This window comes from Hakea prostrata, chromosome 3, assembly GCF_041222555.1.
Source record: "Hakea prostrata isolate BN-2017 chromosome 3, UWA_Hpros_2, whole genome shotgun sequence".
Lineage (NCBI taxonomy): Eukaryota > Viridiplantae > Streptophyta > Magnoliopsida > Proteales > Proteaceae > Hakea > Hakea prostrata.
Window position 1 is genome coordinate 35036259 of NC_142602.1, and position 27055 is coordinate 35063313.

Genomic DNA, 27055 nt, shown 5'->3' on the forward strand with positions numbered 1-27055 from the left:
TCAACAGAAGGATTGCGCCCCATCTTTTGAATGAATGCACAAAAGCAGTTAATGAGTCTCCAACTATTTGGAGTCAATTGACAAGGACAGATTTTGTAATAATCAAGAAGGGATTGAACCCAAGAACTCAAAGGAATATTGAATTCATCTTCTAAGCACTTGACATAAACAACGATAACACCCCGAGCAATATTATGAGCACGGTCGTCAGGTTCAAGAGTCCAAGCTTTAATCTCAGAAGGGTAGAGCAATAATCCCAAAGATAGGAGGATAACTTAGTCTTCTTGATCTTGGCAAGGTACCACTCAAGATGAGCAGTTTTAGGGTTCTTCTCCTCCTTTTCAACATCAACAAGTACATAAGGGACTATAACTTTGTCATAGGCGTATGGAACTAGGTCCCAATCCAAACTAGGGGCTTGACTAGTAAAGGACCAACAGAACTTCGTTCTGAAATAGCTTTCGAGCGGATCATAGTTTCAGGAGCAGAACTGAGACCAGCGGGACTATCCGAATGATCCATGAGATAAAAAAAGAAGATGTTTGAATACTACTCAACAGAATGGTAAAATGAATCACAAACAAATAGAGAAAGCAAAGGTAAGTTGGGAAGAAGTGAAGAAGAAAAAGGGTAACAGTGGGAGTAAACATAGGAAGCAAAGAGACGTGATTGAAAACTCTTAAGTTTTGGAGGGAAATATACGATGATTCAAATCAACGGTTACAACTGATCCAAATCGACGCCTTGGTCGAATCACCATGAGTATTGGAACAATGCAATTGAACATGTGGAAAAAAAGGATTAAGTCACGTAAGAGATATTAAACCTGTACGTCAGAAGATCAACCATATCTGCAAAAATCGAAAATTTGCATTTATGAGGGAAAGAAAAAGCCTAACAAGCCAAAGTCTTGATCATAACTCGAGGAATTCTGGGGGCTAAACTTTATCTTTGAAATGATTACGAAGATCAAGCATTTCCCAAGACAAGAAAAGTTCATTTTAGAAAGAGTTTAAACCACCAAAAGTTGAAACTCAAGTTCAAAAATTAATTTAGTGGCTTTGGAAGCTCAAACGTTGGTAGGTCCGGATTACACCACATGGATGAACAAGTCTTAGAATCAGTGTCCAAGATTAAATGGTTGAAGAGAAATTCAGCAAAAGATTGGCTCTAATTGATCCAGTATTCATTGATGAACTCTCCAACTCAAAGAACTTGAGGATACCCGATGAACTCCCTAGATCAAGCGATGAGCTAGGATCTTGATGAGCTCTATGATTCAATAGATTGAACTCAAGATTTTTTATGAACTCAGTTGATCAAAGGATGAGCTCAGAAGTTTCTGATGAGCCCCATAGGTTGAAAGATGAGCTCAAAGTTTTTGCTGAACTCTTCCAACCGAAGGATGAACTCGGCACTCAAATGATTCTTCTTAACTGGAGATGAACTCAAATATTACAGAATTCTCACAGTTCAGATCAAATGAGAAAAATAAACTTCGAAGTTAGACAAACAAAGACAAAATAAAAGATCAAGAAAGGATCTTAAACCTCCTGACCAAAGTTTCAAATTGATATCAACCTGATCAGCAAGCTTGGGGGCTTGTGTTGTGAATAAATCACCCAAGACCTAGTTCACGTTGGTCCAACCAGGATCGACCAATGGTTTGAACCAAGCATGGGGTCAACCCGAAAACCATACAAGGATCTAATCCTAACCATCAAGTTTAAAGCGTTCAATCGATGGCTAAGAGAAGATCAAGTCAGTAAAAGGAATCTATAAATAAGGTCTAAAGCATGTACAGAAGGTAAGAGACTCTAGTTCACTCAAACTGCTTGCATTTTTCCCACCTTGAGACATTCAAACACTTCCAAAGCTCCAAGGAGCTCTGCAAGCTAAAACCTTCGACACTCACTGACTTGACTGTCGAAAACGGAGGGCCGCTCCCGCTGGTTGCCTCTGTTTGTAACTGTTTTTCTTTATCCTTCAGGTTGGAGTGGATTCAAGTTCAAATTGAAACAAATTTGAGTTTGGTGTGATTCACGGTTCACAGATCCCAACAAATTCTGCACCAACAAAACCCAATACGGGTTATCTAGTTATTTTTGTATTGGACGCAATGTTCCACAGCTTTACCGTTTAAGATCTCATTTCACCGATAAAAAATGATTTTAAAGATATGCCAAATGTATTTTTCAACACAAAATTTATTTTACCTATTGATTACCTAACAATTTTTGCATTTTCAGCTTACATTTTACCTGAAATGATTTTTTCAACTGATTTTCGCATTTTCACCTAAAATTTTAAAATAAAAACCAAACCAAAGAGAGCCTAAGACATGCACATGCACAATAAAATAAAATAAAAAATTCGGTTTGCGGTGGGCGGGGGTAGAGTATGTAAAATATCCTTGTAGCTAAACCTTCTCCCAGAAATAAAATATGACATCAAGTGAATATAGGATATAGCATGTTCAACAATCATACACAATACAGAAGAATGGGTAGATCAAGATATCATCGGTTTTGATATTGTTAGAAGGCGGCATTGGATTCAGCCAGGGCACTATGTTTATAGTTGAACCAGATGTGTAAGAGATTCCTTTTCAATTTTAAATTTTAATACAACTGATCTTTACTGAAAGAGAAAAATGCAATATTCTGCACGAGACTCAAACCAAGAGGATTTACCTAGTCCCTTCCCTATCCTATCAACCAACCACAACTCACTTCTTGGCCCAAATAAGCTGCAAAATCAAGTTATTCAGGTAAATGGATATTTCATCCTCTCAAAACCATGTAAAATTTACATAAAGATAAAACTGTGTAGTTCTTAATTCACAAGTAACCATACATGTAAACCAGAACCAGATATTGATTTACCAACTGGGGTTTCTTCATTAAACCATGCAAAATAAGAATCTGGAAACCCAATTGCCACAATGCCCGTAGGGAAGGGCAGCATCTCCCAACAAATGGGAAAAAAAAGGTTCATTAGACAAAATTGGAAACAGAATGACCATTCTTAATAACAGACCATATTAGACTGGACCATGGAAAACCATCTCTACTGGATATTAACCACCTAAAGTTCTAATAATGCAAATCATCATCGATGCAGTCATCCTGAGTCACCATCTTCACCATGGTCAGGGACTCTCTCCTTACAGAAGTGTTTGTGGCCGTACCTGTAGGATGGACAGGTTCCTTTGATGTACTACTCTTGCATAATGTATGATTGATGATCTAGAAATAATGAGTGGGGTGGGGAATCATATCCATACACTTCGGACTCTGGTGAACCTGCCATTCTTCGGCCATTGTCTACCTAATTAGAGTTGATCCAACTCAACAGATCAGCAACTTCTACCATCTAACAACAGTAAAATAACATTTAGCTATTTATCCAATGTTTTTAGCAGGCGGCTCAAACAGTAATTTCACTTAATACAAAAGAGGATTCTCCACATTGCTCCAATGGTATAAATCAATAAAGGGCAGTAGAAAATTAACACAAACTCATATAGAAGTTTTCGAAGGAAGAATTTTCTCACTCAAACATGACAGACATGTTTGCAGAAAATATAAGGAGCATGTGTCAGTATTAACCAAACACAAGAGTTGTGTCGATGAAATTCATCATCTAGTACCTGAGGTTCACAAGGTTTCACATCTGATTTATTATGCAATAATTAATACACAGAAACCAATTATCTGAAACACCTAGTCTCAATTAGCCAACAAAGCTAAATAGTCCCATCTCCTGTCTTCCATCCTGCAGGATCCACCTGAAAACAAAACCAAAGAAAAAAAAACCACCAAGAGAAAGGAAAGGCTAAGGCTGGCAAATATTCAACAAGTTATTTCGACTAGCATTAAGACTTTTTCCAGAAAAAAAGGGGTTGGCTACAAAAATCTTGTTACCGTTCAACAAAAGCAAATGTTCAGCACTGATGCTAAAATGTTGGCTTCTGGTTTTTGATGTTAGCTGCCAATTGGATACCAAGAGGCTTAGTTGTAGCAGATATAGGGTTTGGGGTTGTAATTGATTCTGATGTAGTCATCTTTTCAGCAATTTTAATGTAACAAACCCTACTGAGCTAATTGGGTAACAATTTAAGTCACACTAGGATATTTGTGTAACAATTAGGATCAAACTACAACCAATGTAAGGTTAAATTGGGCAAAAAGGAGAAAATTCTTGACTGTCACTAGTTACAGCCCAAAATAAGATTGTATGAGACAACTGCTGCTAGGGTACTGATGTGAACCAAGGTCTAGGGTTTGAATGATTGAAGAAAAGCCATAGATCTAGGTCCACCCATAGGATTCTCTTCAAGAGAATCAGCAGTCGATTAGGGTTTAGAATACCCTACGGTCAAAGGAAATAAGTTGGTTATGGGGTTCTAAGGTTGGGAAACAAGTAGGTCAGGTTTGGCTAGGTCTTGGAGGTTAGGGTTTTGAATTCCAATGTTGTTCCTTTGCTGCAATTTTATTTTCAGACTGGAATTCAAAGTATAGGGTTTTGGAAAGTAGAGTTTTGAAAATCTAGGGTTTCTAGGGCTTGCATTGGGCTAGTGTTAGGGTCAAGTGTTCAATGGGTAATAGGGAGGCTAATCCTAAAAGGGTATGGGGTTTGCATGAGGGTTAAAGAGACTTACGGTTTGAAGTTTTTCGGGTTTTAGGGATCCGGAGGAAGAAGATGAATTGCAGAAAATTCTAGGCTTTAGAGGGGAGGTGAGGAGCTGAAAACTAGGATATAATGTAGGGTATTGTAGGGGGTTCTCATTTCCTAGAAGGGATAGGTCTTGGGTAGGGGAAGCCTAAAATTCAGGTTAGATTTTTCTGGTTTTTAAAATTATGGAATTTCCAGAAGTGCCACGGGCTTTTAGAAAGGAAGAAGAACAAAAAGAAGAGAGGGGCTGGATTAGTAGTCTGTGGAAGGAAGAGGGGTTAATGAAAGAGGGATGGGGCGGGAATAGGGGCTGTTGCAGGGTTTTGGAGGAGGTTAGAGTGGCTTGCGATGTTTTATTTTTTTTTTTTTTTTTTTTTTTTTTTTCCGCGTGGGGTGGTGGGTAGGCTAGGGGTTATGGGTTAATGTACTTACTTGGAGGTTGCAAGGACACAAGGTCTTCAAATTCTGCAAAATATCTCTCTGAAGTTGCAGCAGGCTCCATCCAAAGGAACCCACGACTCTTGGCTTTGCTCCTTCAATTCTCGGCTGTATTTTCATTATATCATAAACTGAATATCACATTATAAAGAGGCTTGCCTATAGCATTTAGAAGGAAAATATACTAGGACTCAATTTTAGAAGACAAATCAAACCAAAACTCCTACTTGGGCTAAGGACTCATAATCAAGGTTCAAGCTCTCACGAGATCTCACTTGAGATGAGACCTCAATTGAGTCTCATTTAGTACACAAAGTCAAGTCAATTCTTGGTTCTACCTGGGATCTCAGTCCACCCCTTCTTTTAAATGCCTGATTTTGAGTGAGACAGGTTGATATCTTAGCCTGTCTCGCCTTCTCTCGCTTCCTCTCACCTCCCAACTAGCCGACAGCATACAAACCGCATTTTTTACTTGAATAACAAGATCATGACCTGCAACAATGTTTAACAAATTTATATCTTAACAACTTATTATAGATGTTTGGTTATAAGAGAATATATAGGCTTAGAAACCTTAAGCCACAGAAGCTATACATGGGCTCAAGTCCAAATTGCAAAGGAAATCTTGAGGTCCAAAGTGATATATGAGCTCCATAGGCCCGGGGGCACTGCCCCTTGCACCCCCCACTGGGGCATCGACAAAATGTGAAGCATGGGCAATACCCAACACTTTTTTATGAACTTATGATTCATATTGAACTTAAGATGTTTGTATTATTGTATTCTCAAGAGTCGATAATGTGAAATTCTATTGTACTCGTATGGAAGAAATTCTGTTGGTATTTAAGTTATTTGACGTATCTTATCATTTGCTTTTCATTTGTATGTCCTAATGGTTCTATATTTCATGTTTTATAACCTTGCATGTTCATTTATGCAGCATTTCGGTTTCAACCTTAGGATTGAGTTAGAACTCATTATTAGGTTGTTTTCTCACAAATCTAAGGCCACCAACATGTTTAGAAGGTGTAAAATGAGCTGAATACCAACTTTAAGCCCAACCTAAGCCTTAACACCCCCCCCCCTTGAGTTCACTCGAGTTGGTCCATCAAAAAATACCAAATCTCACTTGAGACCTCGCTTTTTCTCAAGGGTGAGAGCGAGATCTTGAACCTTGTTCATAATCATATAAGAACTCTTTCATATCTCACTCTAAAAGGATCCAAATTGAAACCTAAGAATAGACATGGAATCCTCGCATAAAGTAGAACAAAACCAAGGGACTCCCTTACACCTTAAGAAGCATAACCTAACAAGGATTCTTCAATAAATTAGAAAATAAAGACTCAAACTAAAAAAATAAAAGTAGATCTAGGGTCCCAAAAACATACTAGACCCAGCTAAACTCTAAGTGGACTCAACTAAGATATGGCAAAACTACTGAAATACCCATGCTAATCCTAGAGAGCCGTAGGGATTGGGGAAGCTATCCTGAGCCCTATTTCGGACTTGAAATTGGTTCATATCAATTCGCCCCTTTTTGAGAATATTCATCTTCGATGAAAGGGGAGACTTCTTCTGAACTTCATATGCTTTTGGAATTTGACTTGATGAACCTATGTTGGATTTCCGTCTAGCTTCTATAGGTGGGATCATTACAAATTGCTGGCTAGGGTTCAAGTCCTTCTAATTTGACCGAAGGGCTTTATTCTTCTTGGCTTCCTCTGGTAGGTTCATAGGAAAGAGTACAATCCTTTGTCCTTTTTGTGTTTGTAGACACTTGTTCTCTTTGCTTGTTGTGATGTTGGCATTGTTGTTGAACAACCATGGTCTTCTAAGGATGATGCCAAAGAGCACTACATCACACCAAATTTCATCAAAATAGGAGTGGAGATTCATTGGTACTACACACCTGGAGGTTACCTCAAGTCTGACATTGTTAAGGAGGGAAACCTTGAATGGTAGAGGTGCATCTCTGTTTTGAAGCCAGCTCTCTTGACGAAGCTTTTAGAAACTTCATCAACGTTGCTCCACTGTCCACAATGGTTTGTGCCTTGAGTCTAATGTGGAAGATGCTACTCTACCACCAACCTTCTCCTTCTGGCTCTATGACAAGGATTTTATACAACACATTCAAGTGTGCAGTGTGGCATATGCAATCCTCCTAGAACTCCTCATCCGGTTATTGCTTTTAGTGGAGGGAAAACTACCTCCTCTTTTGGAAATTGTTGGTTGGGTCAAATATAGCAACTCCCCTTCTTTGAGGATACTCTTTAGTGAAGTGCCCTTTCTCATGATACTAGAAACATTCACCTAGGTTATTGCTGAAGATTGGGGCTCCGTAGTCTGCTTTGGGTGGACTAGGTCCTCTGTGAGGGACTACAATGGATGGGTTGTAGGGCTTCATGGTGGTGGTGGCAGGGGGTCCTTTCTAAAGTCTTCGCTACTTTCCTTCTTCTTACTAGTAAGGTATCTACACGAAGGGCTTTGTCGAATAGATCTTTAAGGTTCTATATGTCTGTCACACGTAAGGCCACTTGTATGTCGTACTTCACAAAGCCTAAATAGGGTCATGGTTTGTAGTTTGCTCTCCTTAGTCCATGTCCTTGAGGCCAACAAGTCAAACTACTAGACGTAGTCAACAACAAACATGGTACCCTGTTTCAAAGTATGGATCCTCAATCAATTCCATCTCATTTTGTTCCAATTTGTAAGCTCTCTACCCTTATAGTACAATTCTCTCTCACAGTGTTCCACCAATCCCCAACGGCACCTACTAATTTGGTCTTAGCTAATCTCATCTATCAGTCCTTTGACAACTCATACTAGTCAAAGTAATTGACTAGGGCAACTTTCTAGTCATAAAATACTTGGGGATCTAGGGATCCATTGAATTCTTTTAGTTCAAATTTTACCTTATGGTGGTCTGCTCCCCTTTCTATGGTTTTAGTCCCCACTAAAATAGGAAAGAATGCGCTCCTCTAAGGTGAAGGGTGTCTACTGGAGGCATGATTATTAAAGCGGCAAAGTAGCCAAAGCAATTGGGGCTCCATCTTGGTGATTAGGCGACTAAGCGGCGTTTAGGCGGCAATAAAGCGACCAAAGTGGTTGAGTCAATATTTTTAATATAACTACTTTTAAACTACTTTTTAATACAAATACTTTTTATACTAAACTAAAGAACTAAACAAAATTCAACAATCACATTCATAAAAATAAAAATAAAAAAACATTCAAGAATCACAATTATGAAAAATTATCCAAAAGAAGAATAGAAACATAACTTCATCTCATCAAGCATCATAAGATTCATAACAATAATTATGTAGATGATAAATTAATAGATCTCATTATTTTGACTTCCAAGTCATTGTTTATTTAATGATTCATTGATTATCAATGATGAATATGGCTCATGCTTCACATTCTGTTGCCGACAGGCACTTCGGGCCTCGGAGTTTATTTGCAAATTGGGCCTCAATTCCGAAATGGCTCACATATTTAAATTTATATACGGCATTATAGAATAAATTATGATTAAAAAGAAAAAACAAAAAATCATATGCACAAATTACAAAATGTAAAAAAAGCGGCTACTTTAGCCTCTAGGCGGCAATATGGCGCAAAAGGCGGCAAAACAGTAGTGCCTAAACTAAAAAGCAGCAAGCAATCAGCCTGTTAGTTAAGCGGTCACAATTTAAGCCATTTAAAAACCGTTTTGCCGCCTAGGCGGACGCTTTGATAACCATAGTCTAGAGGCCTTTGCCACAACCTTTGTATCAAACCTATCATAGATAGGATTGTCATACTTGGATTCTAGAGTAAGACCGTTCCTATCCCTATCTCCCCTATATCCTCCAACTGGTGCACCATCCTTGTATCTATGTGGCTCACTAGTCTCTCCACAATGGGTTAGTACAATTTCGGAATGAAATCTTGGGGGTGGGCGAGGAGTAATGTCGCTCTTCTTCTCTACTTGGCTGTTCAAGATGAGCCACCCTGATTTCAGACCCTGTTATGTAACCAAGGACAGCAGACCCAAAGAGGCCCGAAATTTGGGCCCAGGACAGCCCCTTAGACATGCAGCAGAAAGGGCTGGCCGAACGCCCTATGGGTTATTCTGGTAATTTTCATACCTCTCCTTGGGGTCTCATTGACCCAGTCAAATTCTGTCCTATCAGGGGTCAAGATATATCTTTCTTATTTAGTTGATTATGTCATGGTCAACTTATTAAAGACTCTTTAGTTCAAGTGGGAGTTCTAGTTGAAAATTATTTCTTTCTAAATAATCATTATTTTATTTTTTTGCGGTCCTTAAGAGACCCACCCCCTTCTTTGTAGTTGTTGATGAGTTAGTAAGTTGTTATTTAGTTGGTAGTCGTTAAGGGATTTTCCAGCCCGAATTAGATTCTCAATTTGAGTCCAAGTTTGTTAGTCAAGTAGTTTGAGTCTAGGTGTCTTTCCTTCTCTGTAATTGGCTATAAATGAGAGCCACCCCCTCATTTAAAAGATAGATTGAATTAATAAACTAAGGAGCATTAAAGGAACTGGAGTCATGGGTTCCAAGAAGGATTCCCACGGCTGAATTGAATTGATTTCAGCTATTGCCATCTTCCTCTTCAAGCTCTCGCTCTTGGAACAGCCTAACAACCTTCTAAAGCAACCTGTGAGTGTGCCCATCCTCTCCAACAGCAAGTGAACCCCAGCCCTTTCTCCCTACCCTCATTCCCTTCCTTAACCCCCAGGCTACCACCCCTACCCATCCCCTCTCTCATGGCAGTAGCAGAAGCCTCCCCCAAGTACGGCAGCAACCTCCCACCCCCTCCCCCTCTCCTAAATCTTGCCGCAGCCCTTCCCCAGCCCTCCCCCTGTTCATACCAGCCCCTTTCGCCCTCTCTTGATCTTGTGGCAGCATTAGAAAAGAAATTCAGAAAAGGGAGTAGAAAAAAAGAAAGGAAAGAATAAACAAAAGAAAAGAAAGAAAGGACTCAAGATTCTTGCAAGAACTCCAAGAACCTTAACACACACACACAGCCCCCCCCCCCACCAAAAGAAAAAATACTCAACTGCTAGCTTCCCATCTTTCCCTTTCTTTCCCACATCCATTACTTCAGGGTTTAAAGGTTTTGTTAAAAACCTAGCCTTCCCTTTGGGTTTATTAAACACCCTAATCTCTCCCACACCTACCCTAAATTGTTGAAACCCCATCCCATCCCATTTGAACACATAATTTCCTCCTCCCATCCTACCTAGGGTGCATCTGAATATCCCAAAACCATATGAACCATAATCCACCATCCCACTTCAGAGTTTGTTAAAACCCTAACCATCCCTAATCCATTCCATACCCAAGATATAATTTTCCCATTCAGACCCAACCCACCTAGTGATTTGTTATCCTAAAATTATTCACTTTCTTCACCCAAAATCATCCTATAAATAAAAGCCCAACCTCAGCGACAGCCCAATTGATAGGTGGTTCTGCTTGATAAAGATCCTGAAGACTAACCTACATCGCACTGGACTTGTGTTACAAGGCCTTGTAGTTGTGATAGCATCTTGGTCTAGGTCCTCTGTCTTGCAAGTTGCCAAGCTATGATTGATTCGTCCATAGCTTTGGTACCAAATTGATCTGAACCAAGATCTAGGGTTTTATTGATTGAAGAAAAGCCCTAGATTTAGACCCACACAGGATCCTCTTCAAGAGAATCAGTAGTCAATCAAGCTTTGGAACACCCAACAGTTGAAGGAAATAAGCTGGTTATGGGTTCTAGGATTGGGAAAGGAGTAGCATTAGGTTCAGCTAGGTCTTGGAGGTTAGGTTTTTGAATTCCATTGTTGTTCCTTCGCTGCAATTTTATTCAGACTAGAACACAAAGGCTAGGGTTTTGAGAATCTAGGGTTCCTAGGGTTTGGATTGGGCTAGGGTTAGGGTCGAGCGTTCAATGGGAAATAGGGAGGCTAATCCTAAAAGGGTTTTGGGTTTAGTTGAGGGGTTAGGAAATTTAGGCTTTTGAAAATTTTCGGGTTTTAGGGATCCTAAGGAAGAACTAAATTGCAGAATATTCTAGGGTTGAGACGGGAGGGGAGGAGCTGAAACGTAGGTCAAAGGTAGGAATAGGTCTTTGGGTAGAGGAAGCCTGGGCTTTAGGTTAGATTTTTCTGGTTTTTAGAATTCTGGAATTTCCAGAAGTGCAGCAAGCTGTCAAAGAGGAAGAAGAAGAAGAAAAAGAAGAGAGGGGCTGAAATAGTAGTCTAGGGCTGGGGGAAGGGGGTTAATGAAATAGGGATGGTGGAGGGAATAGAGGCTACTGCAAGGTTTGGGAGGGGGTGAGAGGGGGTGCTGGAATTGCAAAATTAGGGTTAGGGAGATGGAGTGCGGCCTGCATATGGAAGAAGAAGAAAGGGGACAGGCAGAGTAGGGGGTGGGGCACTCTTGTACACTTGGAGGCTACAAGGATGGAAGCTCTTTTTCAAATTCTGCAAAAATTCTCTCTAATGTTGTCACAAGCTCCCTCCAAGGGAATCCACAACTCCTGGCTTTACTCCTTCAATTCTCAGCTGTATTCTCATTAATCATAAACTAAAATTTACATTATAGAGAGGCTTATTTATAGACTTTAGAAGGAACTCACACTAGTACTCTATTTTAGAATACAAATCAAACTAAAACTCCTACTTAGGCTAAGGACTCATAATCATACAAGGACTCTTTCATATCTCACTTGAGAAGGATCCAAATTGAAATCTAAGAGTAAATATGGAACCTCACAAGAAGGAAAACAAAACTAGGTACTCCTTACAACTTAAGAATCCTAACATAACAAGGACTCTTCAATAACTCAAAACTCCTACTTAGGCTAAGCACTCATAATCATACAAGGACTATTTCAGATCTCATTTTAGAAGGATCCAAATTTAAATCAAAGAATGAATATGGAATCCTTGCAAGAAGTAAAACAAAACTAAGGGACTCCTTACAACTTAAGAATCCTAACCTAACAAGGACTCCTAAAAAACTTTGCAAATAATGACTCAAAACTAAAAATAAAAGTAGATCTAGCATCCGAAAACATAGTGGACCCAACTAAACCCTAAGTGGACTCAACCAAAATATAGAAAATTATCAAAATACCCTTGCTGGTATTAGAGGGCCGCTGGGTTTAGGCTAGCTACCGTAGGCCCTATTTTGGCCCTAAATCTTGCTCACTTCAAGTACAGTAGGAAAAATAAAACATCATATCTACAGCAAAGTTAGGTCTCCAAAGGGGAAGATTGCCAAGGTAAGTGGCAAATCTCCAAGGGTAAAAAAGATCAGGTTTTGTGTAGTTCTGAGATCAGATCCTCTTCTTAGGGCATAAGAGGTAGAGTGGAGGACAACTGATTTAACACCACCTACTCAGTGTTGTCCTCGAAATTCAGAAAAGAATAACTACCACCAGGTTATTGATTCCCAAAAAAATGGATGTAACCTATTTTTAGACCCAGCAATGGAGGTTCCTCAAGGGAGAGACAGAAGATCTTTTGAGTTTCTTGTGATAGACAGCTTGCTGCTGGGGCAGTAATTGCCAGGAAGGCTTGCGATGGGGCAAAAACCAATCAGTGACAGACTCAAGTTTAAACACCTGCTGCAATTGGGACATGGAAAGATTCTCCGTTGTTTTTTGCTCAATAACACCAGAGAGAATAGAATTCAAGCCCCAGCATGTTGAAAACAGAGAGACTGCACTCCCAAGCATGGAAGAAATTTTGGCCAAAATTGTCGAAATTTCAACTGAAATGCTTGCATATTTGAAAACTAAAATGAAATAAAAAATATTTCTGAAAAATTAAGTGTTTTGATCGAAAGGATACAAGGTCGAAACACTATGAAATTTCGTAATGGGCCGAAATGATAGATCTTGTATTATAAAAATCCCCATTTTTGAGCAGAACCTGCGAAATAATGCAAGTTCCACCAGTTTCATGACTTTATGCCAATCAAAATTTTGAGCTTTTTTCAACTTTTTTCTAATTTCTCTTGCATTCTACCCCCATTTCACCTCATTTTAGCAACTCCTTCACATTCCTTCTCAACTCTTGCTCCTCCATTGTTGGATTATTAAGAATCAAACAAGGTTAGTTAAAAAGGTTCTCCATTTTTTATTTTTGTTTTGTTTATTGCTCAAATCAATTTAGATTGTTTTCAAATTAAAGTATGTCTAGTCTAGAGTGTTGATCTATGAATTTGTGGTGTCAAAAACAACTTTTGTTCTTCCTAGGCTCTTTTTGGTATCAATTATCATTCTCAATTATGAGGTTTTTTCATTATTTTAAGTTGTTTGGTATCTATTATCAGTTTTATTTTATTTAAAGTAATAAAAAAAAAACTTCCAAAATCCATAATGAACTTTTTGTCTATTATGAATTATGGTGAGAATTTCATTCTCTTCATTTATGCACAAGTTTACTTAAAACTTTATAGTAAAGATGAGGGTAAAATAGTCAATAAACATTTTTTTAATAAAAACCATACTTTTTCTCTCTTTTATCACTTGTTCACTATTTTTTAGTAACAAATTTTTATTTTGACACCAAACTTATTTTTCATTCCATAATTTATTTTTGACAAAATTCACCAAACCATTTTTCATTCTTAACCAATAATGAATTCTTGTGCTTATTTCTTTTAAATAGACATAATAGAGAATGAGAATTGATACCAAAAAGAGCCCTCGTATTTTTCTTTTATTTTTCTGTTATTAAAAATTATTTTGTAAATTATATATATTGCAAAAAATGTATATGTATACTTGTATAGTAGATGTATGAGCTTCAAATTATTGTATGTGAGACACAATATTGTTGTGATGGTGTTGGATCAAATTTTTTTTCCTGTTAGTTATCTATTTTATTAGTTGAAATATATTTAAATATATTAAAAAATACTAATTAATTTATGTTTTAAATTTAAAAATAGGAGAGTATTTATGGAAGCATGTATGCAATTTTTGGAGCATGTTGTGGAGCTTTTTAAGATAATTAGTGTGTATTTTATAGATTTTTAAATTTTTAAATTTTAAGATATTAAAAAAATACTTATTATTTGTGTTTTATATTTAAAAATAGGAGACTATTATTAGAAGCATGTATGTAATTTTGGAGCATATAGTGGAGCCTTTTAAGATACTTAGTGTGTATTTCTTATACCAGGCACTCTCTTTCAAAGATGTCAGACATATCTTGGCAACACAGAGAGGCCCCTGACAGTGATAGGAAGAAGAGCAAGTGTAATTACTGCAAAAAACAAATAGGTGGAGGTGAGGCCACTAGATTGAAGGTGCATCTAGCTGGGGAAACAAGGGATGTAGTAGGATGCGAAAAGGTGCCCTCGGAGGTCAAGAAGGCAATGGCCTCATACTTGATTGGGGAAAGCAAAAGAGAAAAGAGGAGAACACAGAGGGAGGAGGTCAAGGATGCATGCCTAGATGACTTTCCAGAGCCAGGAGAGCAGGATTTTGATCCAGAGGAGCTAGGAGAGTACAATTGTGACATTAACCCAAAGTCCGAACAGATTAGGAGAGCAATGATGATTAGTAGGGAGCAGTCGATGGTTGATGACATGAGGAGGCAACAAAGGACTATAGGTTGTGGGCCCTTTAGAGAGCCAGCAGGTACGGGAGGCACACGCAGCTCCCAAGTCCCTATGAGGAGGAGTCAAAGTGTGAGGTAGGAAGTTCCTATCCCACAGGCCCCAAGAAGGGGTTGAGTTTCATCAACACATCCTATAGATCCGAATCTGGAGATTCTTCACAATGATCAAGCCCTATATAGGAGGCCGGAGCAAAAGTAGATAAAGTTGAAGCACTTATGGGGGAGTGTGAAGGAGAAAGTGGGGATGGCTTTCTCCAAATAGGCTTATTACCATAGTATTCCAGCACATATAACCAAAGGGCCCTACTATAGGGATATGATTGAGGAGATAGGCAGAGCTAGGAGTGGTGTACAGGGACCCACTCCATATGAGATATATAATGTCTATTTGTCTAAGCATAAGGAGGAGTTAATGAGTATATTAATGGATTAAAGCCCATGTGAGTTGTTATAAAGTGACTGTGATGGTTGATGGTTGGATTGATCCCACTAGATAGTCCATCATCAATTTCATGTTGAATTGTGATGGGAGGACAGTGTTCCTCAAGTCAGTAGATGCATCCGGTGAGAAGGATGCAAAATACATTATAAATTATTAAAACAAGTGGTGAAGGAGGTTGGAGTGGAGAATGTGATCCAAATTGTGACTGATAATGGCTCTAACTAGAAGAAAGCTAGGTTAAAGATGTAAAGGAACCCAGGTATCAAAACATGCTTCTACTTTTAGTACTAATTTTTGTTTTTAAATACATATGTTTACATTACATGTATACTTTATAACTTTGAATTGATGCCTTGACGGATAGACAAATATAGACTTTTTTGTACTTCATGTGCTGCTCACTACATTGACTTAATGCTAAAGAACATCGGAAAGGTCAAGCTTGTGAAGAAGATCGTAGAGCGAGCCCAACAAGTTAGCACCTTCATCTATAACCACACATATGCATTAAAGATGATAAGGGACAAGTGCTAGGGTGACTTACTGAGGCCAAGCATCACTAGATTTGCTACCAATTGGATAGCACTATAAAGCTTTAAGAGTAGGAAGATTGACCATAGGAGCATGTTTGCATCAGAGCAGTGATTTAACTGAGAAGGTTCTTCATCCGTATGAGGAAGAAGAGCACGGTTGACCATACTCAATAACAGTTCTGGCATAATGTAAGGATAGTGGTGGCTAGGCATAACTAGATTTGCTATCAATTGGATAGCACTGTAAAGCTTTAAAAGTAGGAAGATTGACCATAGGAGCATGTTTGCATCAGAGCAGTGGTTTAACTGGGAGGGTTCTTCATCCGTAGGAGGAAGGAGAGCACAGTTAACCATACTCAATGACAGTTTCTGGCCTAATGTGAGAATAGTGGTGAAGTTGTTTGAGCTTGTGGTGCATGTGTTAAGGATGGTCGATTAGCAAAGAAGACCTACTCTACCACACATATGGACTACAGTAGATAAGATGAAGCAACAAGTTGCTCAGGTCTACCCACACGGCAACAAGAAAGTCCTCAACATCATCCAAGTTAGATGGGAGTCTACATTGTAGCATCCCCTGCATAAGGCTGGTGAGTTGTTAAGTCAAGGAATCAATCTAATTTAATTATGTTATCACATTATTAAGTATTTAAGTATTGACTATTCCCTCTTATTTTTGTTCTTCTTACACAACATACTATTTAAATCCCAAGTACCATTACAAAGACAATCTTGGGATGATGCAAGATTTGATGGATGCCATCTAAATTGTAGTGGAGAAGTTGGAACCAGGTCCATTTAAGCAAGCAATCATCCTTGTGGAGGTGAGATATTGATTTGATATTCACAATTCATAATTTATACTAAGTTATTAACCTAGTTACTGTTTTTTTCTTTATATATTAGATAAAGGCATTTAGTGATGCCACTGGGAGCTTCGGTCGTTCCATGGCCATATCAGACAAGAATCCGCCCTCGGGGGTAAGTTAATTCATTATATATTTAATTATTCTATTATATCTTTAACTTAGTTATTTAAGTATTTACATGACTTGGAGCCTATGTTTGTTGCAGTTGAATGGTGATTGCAATTTGGACGTTAACTCACCCCACTTGAGTACGATTGCAAGTAACATGCTCTCCCAGACATGTTGTGCCACTCTTTTTGAGCAAACTTGGAGTACCTTCAGCCTCATCCACTCAAAAAGGTGCAACCGATTGGGTGTGAAGCATCTAAAGGACCTTGTCTACTTACACTATAATATGAGACTGAGGGAGGATCATCTTAGACAGGGGATGGATAGAGAGAGTAACAATATCAAATTGGCCTACATATTTGAGATGGATGATGATGATAACCCAGTAGTTAACTATATCAGGGATAGTGGAGAGCCATTGCTGGAAGAGGAGGGAGGTCGTCCCAGTAGACAGACTCATAAGGAAATGAGGACTGATGTGGAGGACTTTATGGCCCAAAAGTGGAGTGCACATACAGCGCCCGCCCGTCCCTTCATGACACACCCTAGTGCATCCACCCAAAGTGAGGATTTGATTGTCTGGTCCGACACTGAGGATGATGTGTCAGGCCTCCAGCAATGACAACGATTGTGGTGTGACAATGATGATGATGATGATGATGATGGAGGGGATGAGGTGGGTGTTGGACCTCGTAATCAAGATTCAACTGATCCTAAAGACAGACCACCAACACCAACAATATGTGAAAGTTAGGGGGGAGGATGACCACCGAGATTCACAGGCGAGAGTCGGTTTACCCACGCGACACAAGATTCAAACCATACTAGAGTTACATCTCAAGGAAAAAATGTTTCCTCTACATATTCGAGGAAGGGGAAGGGGAGACAGCACGGATATAGCACGAAGGACACGCCATCATATGAGTCTTACTGTCAAGTTGATGCAAAGATCTTGGTGGGATCTATGAGATCGATGAGCAAAGATGATCCCAAAGACTCCACCTCCAGAGGATTCGGATGGCATAAGCCTGCAGAGTCCTTATATAATACTGTTGTGGAGAGTATTGGTTCTACTGGATCGACTTATGGAGCTTATGGTGTCCCTTCCACTGTCACCTATCTGAGTCAGCCACTAGAACCTTATTGTCAGTTGGACCTTATGGTGTCCCTGCCCCTGTTGACAACCAAAGTGTACCTTCATTTGTTGAGCAAATCTTTCACTCGATACCACAACCACCACCACCACCAACCTCTCCATATGCAGTTGAGACAGATCCTTATCTGGAGATTCACAACTTCCCACCATCAAGGAAATCTTAGGCATGTGGATGAGGCCACGTACAGAGTTGTAGTTGCCGACAACATCAGCAACTATATAGGGTAAACATCATGGGACTTGTATTGTCATTTGCATGGGGTGCTAAAGGAAGAGGGAGACATAAAATAGAGTAGACTTGTAATTGGTTATATTCTCGCTTCTTCTCATGTATACAATATGCTTGAATGTTACATTTTCAATGGTTTTTTTGGTAAACTAGTAGTTTCATATTGTTTATCATGCTTGAAATAAGTGGTATGCAAGAATCCAAATCATTTTGAGTCCATATGAGGCCCAAAATTGAAGCTCGAAACTTCAGGAAAAAAATTACAAATTTCGACCAAAATTTCGATCGAAACTTGGAAATTTCGGTCTTTTTCAAAGTCAAAATTCTTGTTTCGACCAAAATTTCTTCCTTGCTCTATACCACAACCACCACCAGCCTTTCTATATGCAGTTGAGCCAGTGAGGCTACATACAAAGCTACAATTGCCAACTACGCCAACAACTATATGGGGCAAACATCATGGGACTTGTATTGTCATTTGTATGGGGCGCAGAGGGAAGAGGAAGACATGGGATAGAGTAGACTTGTAATTGGTAATATTCTCGTTTCTTCTCATATATATGATATGCTTGAATGTTACATTTTCAATGGTTTTTTTGGTAAACTAGTAGTACCATAGTATTTATTATGCTTGAAATAAGTAGTATGCAAGAATCCATATCATTTTGAGTCCATATGAAGCCTGAAATTGAAGTTCAAAACTTTGAAGTTCAAAACTTCAGTAACAAAATCATAAATTTCGGTCAAAACATGAAAATTTCGGCCTTTTCTTGGGTTGAAATTCATGTTTCGACCGAAATTTCTTCCTTGCTCCCAAGATGATTTCATCCATTCACCCTAGTAGGCCTTCATAGATTTACGACTCATAGTTTAGAACTAACTTAGAGAAGGAATATGAGTACAAACATATCAGGAAATAGATTAAAAAACATAAAAAGACCTAATAGGATAAGAAGAGAGGAGCCCTATCTCGATCAGGATTCTCGCCAAATACTGCGCTGGGCTGGTTTGAGTCCCTCATGAAAGTATTTTATCTAGCACAGCTAGCACGGTCTGGTTTGAGCCCCTCATGAAAGCTTTTTATTTAGCACTATGCTACTGCTTATATATGCTAAGTGCTAACAAGCTGTCGATGACCTGATTCTTCTTCTCTTCTCTTTTCTTTACTTTTTTTTTTTTTTTTTAAATCCTTTTTGGGGGAGGGGTGTGGGTATCTCCTGCTTTTCTTCATTGTCTAAACATCTTCAATTGGTTATTTTTCCCCTTTATCTCTGTGTTTCTGACTTTCATCTAGGACTTGGTAAGCTACTAAAGAAGAGACTGGTGGTTTATCTCTCCGATGACTTAAGGTCGATTGATGTTACTTTCTAATGATTTAAGCTATGATGTATATATATTAGACTAGAACCGCAAGGGACCCGGGGGGTTCAAATAAACAGCCTTAAACACTACTCGGCTGGTGGCCCCACTGCCTTGGCGCTCAAAAAGCCGAAACCACCTTGCATCACCTCAACGCCATGACTACCATGCTTCAGATCCAAATTTACTGTGGCACCTCTCAGCAAAGGGTCTGTGGTATCTCTCAGCAAAGGGCCCTTGAGGATGAAATTCAGGATTTCCAGTCAACAAAGGAAAGGGCATTTGAGGGTTCTACAACATTGTTATTGCAAGTCGCAGTATTGGTGATAGATAATCCAGCATCAATAAACAAAGTAGCAAAATAGTCAAGGAAGTTGGAGGATAAAAACAGCAATTAAGATGAAAAGGAAAAGAGAATGATGGAGGGTCAACCTTGAAAGAAGAAGAAAAGCGAAAAGGAGGGATTGCAGAACTTGCGCACTCAACAGCATGTGGCAGCACACCCACGAATGCTTCATTCAACTTCCAAAATCCAGATCTTTATCATGGGTTACACGGTTTCTATGAATAAAGGTCCTAATCCTATCTTGAAATTGTAGTGGAATTTACCCTATATTGAACTCAAACTGAAACAAGCTCTACTATGTCGCAGTCCACAACTCCAAAATCTAATTAAAAACCGAAAATAGAAATTTTTAACTGAAGAAATAAAATAAAATCCTAATTCCTACGCATAACTGCATCAATCTGATTTGATTTCTTGCAAATGTATATTGTTAAACAGCACCACTATATGAGAAATGATTATGCCCAAATACATCAGGGAATGGCCTAAACATGATATCAAGGCACATTCTAGTCAAACCATTTGTGCCTGGTTCAAAGTATGGTAAACTATGCATTAAATCTAGAAAATTTTGGGAAAATAATCAAACAGATTGCCTGTAAATCCATTAAGTTCTTTCTACATCCATGTCTGAAACTACTACAACTAGCACTTTCTAGATCAATTGTTCAGCTACATTCTTATGCCCCCCGATCTCTTTTCTCATCTCATGTTTCCTTTAACATCAGCAGCAGAAGCAAGAACAGCAACAACAATATCAAAATCTCCATCATTACTGAACAAATGAAGGAAGACTCCAGGATGTTGGTGTACTTTGGTCAATTCTTTGATTGCTAGTGAGTTGAGTGAAAGTCGTTACTGTTCCCTTATTTGCAGCGACTCACAATGTGGTTAAAAATGAAATAGCCACAATGCTACATAAGCACATAGCATTTTCGCATATAGAACAACTCTAAATCACCACCAAGCAAAAGCAGCACGCAACGAAACCAACAACCGGTGCAAAAGTATGTGCATTTAACTTTCTAATCTTTCCCCTCTTTCATGTTTCAATAAAAATGAAACTCAACCCAGATAAGAGAAAACCGATTTTTTTTTTTTTTTTGTCATGCATGCAACACAGCCAAAATAACCATTTTATTGTAACGCACAAGGCCCAATTGGCTCTAATAGACTTTTAGGACAAAATACTGACCTTAATCGAAAAACTAAAGGACATCTAAGTGCAATGCAACTCATTTCCACCTTGAGGGCCAGAATCCATGAACTCCATATCCCGTCTTCCAATTATCCAAATAAATGACCTTCTTCACAGCCCAAAAAGAAACTAGAAGCGCGATAATCATAAATACCCTCTGCATGGTCACATTGCGCACCCGAACAAGAAAATGAGTCACGAAAGCCAACAACAAACCCACAACCGTATACAAGAAGCCAACAGCGAAACCCTCTGCACCAAGCTGCATTCCTGAACCTTGATAGAAGAAAATGAGCTTAGAAGGGTCTTTCCGATCTGCCACGAACATGGGCATCTTCCGAATTATATTATGCATCGCCCCAGAAACGCTGAAGAAGTAAACGAACACAGCAAGCGACAGCCACAATTTGGGATCCTGAAACACAGTATCTCCAGCAAGAAGTTTCTTGACAACGAACGGAGCCGATATCAGCATCAATGCAATTACAAACCCTATCTGCTTCCTTGTGAAAGGCGGAGGTCGTTCAATGGGTCCAACCGTCAACCTCGTCTTGGCCTCGACGAATTCGGCCATGGAATCCGCCATCCTGGCAAGGTCGTTCTGTTCCATAGGCTCTGAATCCTTAAGGTTCTGGATCTTAGGCCCAACATGCCGAATGTGAGGGAGACTACTGACGCCGAATTGGACGAAGCTGGACTGCGATTCCCTGAATTCGATATCACAGAAAAAAAGCTTGGATTGGGCAGGGGTGTCCTTGTTGTTCTTGAGGAAAGTGGAGGCAACAAGGTCGAACTCTGCCCTGATCTCTTGGAGGTGAAGTTCAGGCTTGTCATGGAGATGAGCTGCGTCGAAGTAGATGATGAGGGAGTAAGATCTGGATTTCAAAGAGGTGACGAAACGCTTGAGGCTTAGATCATCGAGATGAATTACGCCAGATTCTGATCTGGTTTGGAGTCTAAGTAGCTCTGCAACTCTGTCCGAATCCGAATCCGATGTAACTCTAGAGATAGAGAGAGAAGATGAGAGAACAAGGAAGAAGATGAGGTGAAGGAGAAGACGAGGATTCTCGATTGCCATTGTTTCTTCAATTGCCTCTTTCAATTTCCAATATAATCGATCGAACAGAGAAAGCAGAGAGATTGGTTGAATTCAGGACGAGTTGCCACATTGGCCGTCTCTAAAGTGCGCACTAAGTGTACGAGAGGAGCCCAACTCAACCTACTTAATTGGCCTGCAGGGACCCAACTGGCTGTTTTCTTAACCCTCCACCCTTAGATATGGCAGATACGGGCATGTTTCAACCCGGAAGAAATAGGGAGATTTTTATTTACACTAGCTAGTGTAATTTAAATTATATCAAACGGTTGAGAATCAAATAACAGAAGTTTATTTTCATTGCCAATGGTGGATTAGTAGAGATGGTTAAAAGCCAAACCTCCCACGGGGAGGCCCTGGATTCACATCCATCCAGCCACACCTATCTTAGTAATATTCCCCCACACCCCAATATATAAACTCTTCATATTCCAAAAAAAATATATACTATTTTTTTTTTTTTTTACATTTTAAATATTTAACTCCGCCAGTGTTTTGCTGCCGGTCCCAAGCCCGGGTAAAGGAGGAGGGTTGGTGCGTCAGGTAGGCAGCCGGCACCGGAAAAAATCTAGCCAAACATTTTTTCATGGATTCGACCTTATATGATAAAAGCTATGCTAGGGTGTTCCCCGACAAAAGAAGCGACACGCTACACTATGGCATGGGTGTAGTGATAGGTGGGCAAACTATGGCCTGGGTGTAGTGATAAGTGGGCAAGGGTTAGCTAGGGCGTCCCCTGTAAGCGACGTGTCGCATCGGCGCCCGGATGCGGTGATAAGTAGGCAAGGGTTCCGCGCCGTGGACGAGTGCGGATAAAGAAGCTAGTCCATAAGCTTAGGATTAGATTGGCATCTTGGAACATAGGATCTTTAACTGGTAAGAGCTTAGAATTGATTGATGTTATGAGGAGAAGAATGATTAATGTAGCTTGCATCCAAGAGACTAGATGGAGGGGTAAAAAAGTCAAAGAGTTTGATGACTTTAAACTTTGGTATACTGGGGATAAAACAAATAAAAATGGAGTGGGTATAATAGTGGATAAAGATTTAAAAAAATGATGTGGTGGATGTTAAAAGAGTGGGTGATAGGATTATTGCTATCAAGCTGGTAATAGAGAAAGAATGCATAAATATAATTTGTGCATATGCACCTCAAGTAGGATTAGATGAAAGTCTAAAGCTAGAATTTTGGGAAAGTATGGATGGATTAATGCAAGGAATTCGTCAAGGAGAAAAGATTATCATAGGAGGTGATTTAAATGGACATATTGGAAAAGATCAAAGAGGATATGAGAGTGTTCATGGAGGATATGGTTTTGGAGAAAGGAATGAGGAGGGGATTTCAATTTTGGATTTTGCTACTGCTTTTGATCTATCTATATTAAATACTTACTTCAAAAAGAGAGATGAACATTTAATTACTTTCAAAAGTGGACAGCATAGAAGCCAAATAGATTTCTTCCTAACTAGAAGGACTGATAGATTGTTGTGCAAGGATTGCAAGGTGATACCGGGGGAAAGCTTAACTGCACAACATAGACTTGTGGTCTTGGATATGTGCTTAGTCCCAAGAACACATAAAAGGTCCAAGGTAAACTATCCCAGAATAAGATGGTGGAATTTGAAAGGAGAGTACTCTAAATCCTTCATTAATGAAGTAGTCAAACAAGGAAAATGGGATTTTAAAGGGGATACCAATGCAATGTGGAATGAGATGGCTATGTGTATTAAGAAGGTGGCTAAAGATGTTCTAGGTGAATCAAAAGGAAAGACTCATTCTTATAGAGAGACGTGGTGGTGGGATAGTGAGGTTCAAGTTGCCATTAGGAATAAAAAAAAAACTAGTTTTAAGGCATGGCAAAGAACTAAAGATGTTGAGGATCTTCATAGGTATAGGTTGGATAGAAATGAAGCTAAGAAAATTGCAGGAAAAGCAAGGGAAAGGAAATATGAAGAGTTGTATAATAAATTGGGTACAAAGGAAGGGGGAAAATCTATTTATAAGATAGCTAAGATGAGGGATAGGAAGAGTAGAGATCTTGACCATGTTAGATGTATTAAAAATGGAGATGGTAAAGTATTAGTTTGTGAGGAGGATATTAAGAAAAGATGGGAAACCTATTTCTCTAGTTTACTAAATGAGCATTCTTCAAGCACTTATGTTTTGGACGATTACACTTTTCACCAAGGCACCAAGGTCCGAACTTATATACGTAGAATTTCGATGTCCGAAGTAAAAGAAGCTTTAAGGAGGATGAAACTCGGCAAGACACAAGGTTCTGATGAAATCCCAATTGAAGTATGGAAGAGCTTAGGAACCCATGGACTAGTTTGGTTGACTAAGTTGTTTAATAAGATTATGAGCACAGGGAAAATGCCAGATGATTGGAGGAGAAGTGTTGTGGTTCCAATTTACAAAAATAAAGGAGATATTCAAAGTTGTAATAACTATAGGGGCATTAAATTGATGAGCCATACGATGAAATTATGGGAGAGAATAATTGAAACCCGTTTGAGACACTTAACTACAGTTACGGAGAACCAATTTGGGTTTATGCCAGGAAGATCTACAATGGAGGCTATTTACTTAATTAGGAGACTTATGGAAAGGTATAGAGAATGTAGGAAAGATCTTCATATGGTATTCATTGACCTAGAAAAAGCTTATGATAGAGTCCCTAGAGCGTTAATTTGGCAAGTACTAGAGAAAAGAAGTGTTGCAAGTAAATATATAGATATAGTTAAGGATATGTATGATGGTTCGGTGACTAGTATTAGAACAGTGGGGGGACAAAGTAATGAATTCCCGATAACAGTTGGGCTACATCAAGGGTCAACTTTAAGCCCATATCTATTTGCACTGGTAATGGATGAATTAACCAAAGACATTCAAGATGAGGTCCCCTGGTGTATGCTTTTTGCGGATGATATTGTGTTGATTAATGAGACCCAAGTGGGGATTAATACCAAATTAGAATCTTGGAGATTAGCTTTGGAATCAAAAGGCTTTAAACTTGGTAGATCGAAGACAGAATATTTAGTTTGTAACTTTAGTCATGATCGGCCAGATGATGAGGTGGTGATACTTGACGATAAAGAGATTTCTCAGAGTGATTGTTTTAGGTACCTAGGTTCAATCATAAGTAAAAGAGGTGATTTGGAAGATGAGGTTTCCCAAAGAATTAAAATAGGGTGGATGAAGTGGAGAGGTGCGTCCGGGGACTTATGTGATCGGCGTATTCCATTAAAGCTTAAAGGAAAATTTTATAGGACCGTTGTTCGACCAGCTATGATGTACGGTGCAGAGTGTTGGGCTGTTAAAAAGAATCATATAGATAAACTCAGTGTAGCAGAAATGAGGATGCTAAGATGGATGAGTGGCAAAACTAGGATGGATAAGATAAGAAACGATCATATTAGAGTTGGGCTGGGAGTTGCTCCCATAAGTGATAAGCTTAGAGAAAGTCGTTTGAGGTGGCACGGCCACGTTCAACGGAGACCTATAAATGCTCCTGTACGGAGAAGTGATATAATCCATATTGAAGGAACTAGAAGAGCTAGGGGTAGACCTAAGATAACCTTAGGAGAAGTGGTGAGAAAGGATATGTATAGCTTAGGCCTTGTATCTAGCATGGCCTCGAACAGAACTGATTGGAGGGCAAGAATCCATGTAGCCGACCCCATTTAGTTGGGACAAGGCTTATTGTTGTTGTTGTTGTTGTTGTTGTTGTTGTTGTTGTTGTTGTTGTTGTTGTTGTTTTTACATTTTAAATTTTTAGAGTTTACCATTTAGAAAATCATACCCTTCATTCCCTGCTTCGTTCTCGTGGCCACTAAGGTTCTCGAAGATTGAAAGAGTCAAAGAACTCAGCGACGAGAACCAGGCGATCTCATTCCTTTTCACATCAATTACAGCAGTGGGTGGAGAAACTATCTCCGTTCAGACACCGAGAACTTAACTACTTCGTAAGTGCATATGTTGTTAAGATGTGTTATACGTGTTCAATAAAGAGTTGCTTAGAATTTCAAAGAATAAAAACTTGAAAAGTCACCCTAACCGAAGGACACTAAAGAATAACCATATCAATTTGGAGTCTCAATTTCTCTAATGCCTAAATATGTTTTCTTCCCACTATATATATCACAATACCAACTGATGCGTCCAAAATCTGCTCAGCCCTTAGATCTCCTGAGTATGACCTGCAAAATAAAGCGTCAGATGTGGCCCGACCGCTAGGATCGGGAGTCCACCTCTGAAGGCTAAGTCAGTTGATGAACTTAATCACAAACGGCTCTGCTAGAGCACCGAGTTAAGGAATGAATAAGAATATGATTTAGAGAGTAAGCATGTCACATCCTCCCAGCCGATACCCTATCTGGCATACCCGAGAGTGTGATCCACAGCCCGAAGATTAGGTATCGGGTAATCAACCTCCCACATAAACAATAACATAATCATGAACAATAATAATAAAAGTGCCGAAGATAAACCATAGATCCAAATAAGGAAATAATGAATCATATATAAATCAGAGTACTAGATATAATCAGAGTGTCTAAATCAGATAAGTAAAGTGAGGCGAAATCCCACTCTACAACTAGCGGAAAAGTAGTTCTAAAAGAGAATAAGCAAGATAGAATCTAATCCCAGTAGCAGGTACAATAGGTAACTAAATTGTTCTCAACTTTATAGACAACATCCCTATAAGTATAAATCTCATAAACAGCACAAGGGCGCTTCCACTCTATGGTCGGACTAAGCATTGTACGGAGCATAACCACTCGCGGGATCTTCAGTGTAATTGTTGTAACCGCAATCACCTTCCTGGAGATATGCCTCTTCTCCTTGCGCTTCTTCATACGGGCCGTCATGATATTCAGAACATGTAGAATAGTCTAACAAACATTGTACAATAAAGGAATGAGTTTCAAAGAAACTCAGTAAGGCAGTTAAATCCATAATAACATAAAT

General features: G+C 39.1%; 1 protein-coding gene across 5 annotated transcripts; it reads right to left on the reverse strand.

The window, feature by feature from the left end:
• Positions 1-1721: 1721 nt before the first annotated feature.
• LOC149022159 (putative dolichyl-diphosphooligosaccharide--protein glycosyltransferase subunit 3B) lies at positions 1722-22176 on the reverse strand. 5 transcript variants are annotated; one of them, XM_089150325.1, is made up of 2 exons: positions 20986-22176; positions 1722-3375 (listed from the first exon to the last, which is right to left on the reverse strand). In XM_089150325.1, exon 1 carries the CDS (start codon positions 22064-22066, stop codon positions 21026-21028), a length of 1041 nt encoding a protein of 346 aa, XP_089006451.1. In that variant the 5' UTR covers positions 22067-22176; the 3' UTR covers positions 1722-3375; positions 20986-21025. The 5 variants fall into 5 exon arrangements, with proteins under 5 accessions (XP_089006451.1, XP_089006450.1, XP_089006448.1 ...); XM_089150324.1 differs by having other exon boundaries at positions 1727-3330; XM_089150322.1 differs by lacking the exon at positions 1722-3375 and adding an exon at positions 3394-3790.
• Positions 22177-27055: the final 4879 nt, after the last annotated feature.

Excerpts from the sequence above, each read along its gene's own strand:
- LOC149022159 (XM_089150325.1), bottom strand. The coding sequence starts at position 22,066 with ATGGCAATCGAGAATCCTCGTCTTCTCCTTCACCTCATCTTCTTCCTT.